The sequence below is a fragment of the Lolium rigidum genome, chromosome 3 (genome assembly GCF_022539505.1).
Source record: "Lolium rigidum isolate FL_2022 chromosome 3, APGP_CSIRO_Lrig_0.1, whole genome shotgun sequence".
Taxonomy (NCBI): Eukaryota; Viridiplantae; Streptophyta; class Magnoliopsida; order Poales; family Poaceae; genus Lolium; species Lolium rigidum.
Window position 1 is genome coordinate 21,712,538 of NC_061510.1, and position 4,774 is coordinate 21,717,311.

General features: G+C 50.9%; 1 protein-coding gene across 1 annotated transcript; it reads right to left on the reverse strand.

Moving 5' to 3' along the window:
- Window positions 1-614: 614 nt before the first annotated feature.
- On the reverse strand, window positions 615-3,401 carry LOC124701361 (transcription factor bHLH57-like). Its single transcript, XM_047233417.1, has 4 exons — window positions 3,267-3,401; window positions 2,436-2,852; window positions 1,909-2,292; window positions 615-704 (listed from the first exon to the last, which is right to left on the reverse strand). The coding sequence occupies exons 1-4, from the start codon at window positions 3,324-3,326 to the stop codon at window positions 615-617; spliced, it is 951 nt and encodes a 316-aa protein (XP_047089373.1). The 5' UTR covers window positions 3,327-3,401.
- Between the last annotated feature and the right edge of the window lie 1,373 nt (window positions 3,402-4,774).

Genomic DNA, 4,774 nt, shown 5'->3' on the forward strand with positions numbered 1-4,774 from the left:
GCGCAGAGAAGTCGCATGCATGGATGGATACAGCAAACATCAGATCGATTAGCAGCAAGCTCAGATTACAGGGATGGATGCAACTGCTCGGCGTACAAGGATCGACAGACATCGACCATCTCTCACGCTCACTCACTCGCCCCATCACCTCGTCGCTGCGACGCAGAGCTCGAGAAACGAAGAAGAGAGAAAGAAAAGATGGCGAGAAAAAGGGCTCTGCCGTCTGCGCCGCCGTACGTCGCACTGTTGCTCCTCCGGTTGTCGCGGCCGGGCGAAACAGCTGCCATGGTTACAGGGGTCTCGTCAGCAGTCTAGGCCGTAGCGGCGAGCCAGCCTCCCCTCGGCTGCCGGGCTGGCTGGCCTTGGCTGGACCAGTGATGTGCAGAAGCAGCCGTGCTCGCGGCCCCACGCTAGCTGCGCGGCGTCGCCGTCCGCCGTGGCCACGTTGTGCGCGCAACCCCTGCCTGCCATGTTTGACTTATCGTCGCCGGTACGCACGTAGTACGCCACCTGCTCGTCCAGTTGCTCTGCTGGCTTAAACTACGTAACAAGTTTTACACGTCGTCGTTCGTTGTCCTCGCCGTCGCCGTCGCCGTCACCGTCACCGGTCGGCGTCAGCAGCACGCGCCGGCGGCGTAGGCGAAGATCTGGTGCACCACCGTCGCCACCTCGTCAGCCGTCGCTACCTCGCACCCGTCCTCTATCTGCACATGCACACGGCTCAAACAGATTCAGAATCAATCACAGCTAGCAAATTCACCATGCAACAACTGAATTACTGTATCCTATGTATACTCTGAGAATTACCAATTCTGTACAAAATATGGCTCGAGGATGCGTACAAGATCTTTAGGTAGGCCAGTTTCTGCTAGAGAAAAGACACGGGAGGAAAGCTGGGGCTTGTAATTACGTATCTGTCCGTCCGCGAATTACGATGTCTGTACGCTGTACCTGGAGTTCATCGTATTCGAACGCTCCAGCTACATACTCCAAGGGAATCTCTAACGGAAAAGAACGTACGTATGGCCACTGCCCGATCTCGACCGAAATCCCACGCAACGCTCCGCCGGGAAAAACGGCGACTTCGCTTTCTACCGCAGGTACCACACATCATGACACGAACCCACAATCAGGTCATCAGCTGTTGGATGCCTGTTACTTTACAAGATCGATTATCTCTTGTTTCATATGTATGTATATATATTATGTAGTCAGTTCTGTCAGTATATGATGCTATGTGCTATCTCCCTGCATTAATAACTTATACACCAAACAATAATTGCTGTAACAAAAAGTCAGTTGCATCTTTACAAAATGTGTTCTAAGTATGAAGAATTAACTGACTGGCATTTCAGAAAAATATGTGCTAGAACCAAGTGCTAACATATAAACTTGTTATCTGATTTACTATGTCTCATTTGATTGACAATTTTCTTTATACTCAGTCACCCACAAAAAAGAATTTCACTTGCACTTTTTTGGAAATGCACTTTTTACAAAACTAAAGTTGCACTTTTTCAAGTGAGTGAGACTTAAACAAAATCTCAAAGACATAGGCAAACCCGTTTGTTATTGCGTGTTGATGTTTTTTTTTTTTTTGAGGGAGCGTGTTGATGTTATTACATGAACGTTATCCGGAATTCCAAGTACAGCCAAAATGAGAATCTCAATGATTATCTTTCCGTTCCCTCCATTTTACTGTGATAACGAATTTAGAAGCTACGATCCAAATAGTAGCTAATCATGGGTTTAAGGCAAGGAGAACAAAAACAAAGAGGCTACTATTTGCGCCAGTGAACGGAGTTAACCACAACATCGCCGGAGCAAGAACACATGTGTTGAAAACAGTTCAAAGACAAGACAAGACGCAAACTGGAAATGAAATTGATGTAGCTGTGAGATGACTACCTTAAGGTTGAAGCAGTAGACGACGGCGTCGTTCCCGACGGATGTGACCGCGAGGTGCAGCACGGCGAGCCTGAGGTCCTCCATGGCGGCGACGGCGCGCACGAGCCGCCCCGGCCACCTCCTCCCCGCGACGCGCACCCGCACGTGGCCACCCACCGCGGCCATCGCCTCCACGTCCACGCCGCCGCCGATGCCGCGAGACTCCGAGTAGCTCGTGTACTGCGGCGACACGAACACGCCGTCCGACGCGGCCGAGGCCGCCGTCCCCACCGTGGCGCCTCCCCCGCCTCGCTGCGCCGCCGCCAACGCCTGCAGCGCCACCAGCTGCTGCTCCAGCTGCTTCACGTAGTCGATCGCTCCGCCGACCACCGTCGCTTGGTCACTCTACAGAACAGATGCATGCATTGTGTTAACGACACATTGTAAAGAACACACAAGATTTATTTCTGTACGTTTCTTGCTGCACTTTTTTTTAACAGGGTTTCTTGCTGCAATAGTTAGTCGTTGCAACTTTGCATGGCGCTTACTCGTGGGATGTAGTCGGAGGGGATGAGGGCGCGGAGGGAAGCGAGGTGGTCGTTCATGAGGCGGCGGCGGTTACGCTCGACGGCGATGTGCGTCATCCGCTGGCACTCGGCCTCCTCGGGCTTCTTGCGCTTCTCCGGAGGCGGCGTGGCGCGTGGGCGCGCCCTCGGCCGCTTCCTCCGCCTCTCCGCGCCAACCCTTGTCGTCGCCGCCGGCGTCTCGACCACCGGGGCCGTCGCCATCGCCTGCGTGACGCAGCTTTCGAGCAGGTCGACGTCAGACGCAGCCGGGCGGCACTCGTATGCGCCGTACTCCCGCTTCATCCCAGCTCCGCCGTCCCCCATGGCGCCCTGGAGCAGCGCCAGGAACGGAACCTGCGCGGCGCTCGCAGTCCCCGGCACCGCCGCGTCCGCCCAGCACTGTTCCATCACCGCCGCCGCCATCGCCAAGAAGAACCGGCACAGGAAAGGAAGCAGCACGTTAGCAAGAAACGGCAACAGCGGCGACGCCATAAAAGAGATTGTACAATGTCCCGAGCTATTGCGCCTGGCCATGCATTGAATGGCACGAGCGTGCGCGAACAGAAGGCTAGAGCTAGGCGAGCTATCATCAGACAGGCCATAGGCTAAATAACTGGGGAAGGAGCAAACGAGGCACTAAACTAGACTGAACGCGCGCAGGCAGCTGGAAGAAGCGAAGGGAAGGGGAAGCTGCACCGCTGCAGCGAGCAGTTAGTACGCTCCATATTATCCAGAGACTGGGAATGGAAGCTGCTTGCACGCACGCGCGCTCAATTACTACGACGACATGGAAGGGGACGACGAGGGGCTTACCAGGGAGGTGATGATGGGGCCTTGCAGCTGCATCCTCTCCATTAGAGGAGGGCAGGGCATGCAAACAGGGGTAGCAATAACTGCGGCGATGAGTAATGAGCCCCTGAGGCAGTGAGCAACAGCAGCTCCTCTTGCTCCTCCGGCAGGCCTCTTCCTTCTCCTCCAGTGAAAGTGGAGCAGCGGCAGGAGCAGCTAGACTATTGCAATTAATATGGTCTCCTCTCTCACTCGCCACTCTACTACCACTCCTACTTGTAGCAGCAACAGCGGTAAGGCAAGGCAAGGCAACAACCTAAGATAGAGGACGGAGGAGTTGTCTCTTGTTGCATGTGTGGGGGTGAACTAGGGCAGTGGGGCGAGGAGGGAGATTAACTTGAAGGAATTGATTTGTGTAACGAGTGAATGAGTGAGTTATTGACGGGTGCAGTGTAGAAGGAAAGGGGTATGGATCGCCGTTGGAGCATGGATTGGCTGCCGCGGCGGATTTGTCCGGCCCGACGACAGCCGCAGGAGAGGATGGGGCCGCTAGCTCCGCCTGCTTTGCGCCCCTGGCCGCCGGCCTGGCCGCTCTCTCACATTGGCTGCGCGCCGTGTAAAGATCGTGGCCTTTTAACTCCGGTTTAGCGTCCAGATTTCAGCGAATCGTGGACACAATCAGGCACTTTCTTTTTTGATGGTCATGCTGCTCGTTTTGATCAAGGGGTTGTAAACATCACTTTTGTTTTACTTTTACATCCACTCGATGCCTCTGAACTCTAGGGCAATGCAAAGATGTTCTGAACTAAAAACTCCCCTCACATATTTTAGATGGGGCTCTGGCGGTGTGTTCGGCTATTTGGTAGTGTCATGGTGATATTATTTTTTGAAAAAAAAGCCCATTTTACCCACTGAATTACTGGATTTCATTAATTATTGCCGCCAACCGACTATTCTCTTTTTCTTTAATTTTAGTTTCCACAAAGGATAGATACTTTCGGGCGAAATCGGTTGTTTCATTGTTTTTTCTGCAATTGCACTTATTATATATAAACCATTAAAAAATATGCAACTATTGTATTGGATTATGCAACTATGATTTGTTTCCGGTTCTTTTACATGTACTTTTTGGGGATATTTTTCAAAAGAATGAGCCTATCACATTTAACTATTAACTAGTTGCCAATTTTCGATTTTTACTTAAATTGTGCAAACTAATTCTTTCATACTATTAACTACGGTTTGATGATTGTTTAGGTTTGATTTTTTTTGTAGATTATACTTTATATATACACTTTTTTTTGTATATTTTCAAGTGAGCAAGTTGTGTTTTTTTCTTTGCACAAAAGATCTTGTGTGTTACTGATTTTTTTTGTAAAGAGCTGGTTGTGTTTCAGCTTTTTTTTGGTCGGCTGTTTTAGCTTATTGTTTTCAATCGATTGGTCAAATCAAGGTCCGACATTTTGGTGTGGTGGTTGATATGGTGTGAACATTTCTATTCCATTTGAAGTTTAATGTCATATTTTTAATGT

Excerpts from the sequence above, each read along its gene's own strand:
- LOC124701361 (XM_047233417.1), bottom strand. The coding sequence starts at position 3,326 with ATGCCCTGCCCTCCTCTAATGGAGAGGATGCAGCTGCAAGGCCCCATC. Across the intron at positions 2,293-2,435 it reads CCTCCGACTACATCCCACGA|AGTGACCAAGCGACGGTGGT; the intron begins GTAAGCGCCATG and ends TCTGTTCTGTAG. Across the intron at positions 705-1,908 it reads TCTACTGCTTCAACCTTAAG|ATAGAGGACGGGTGCGAGGT; the intron begins GTAGTCATCTCA and ends GTGCATGTGCAG.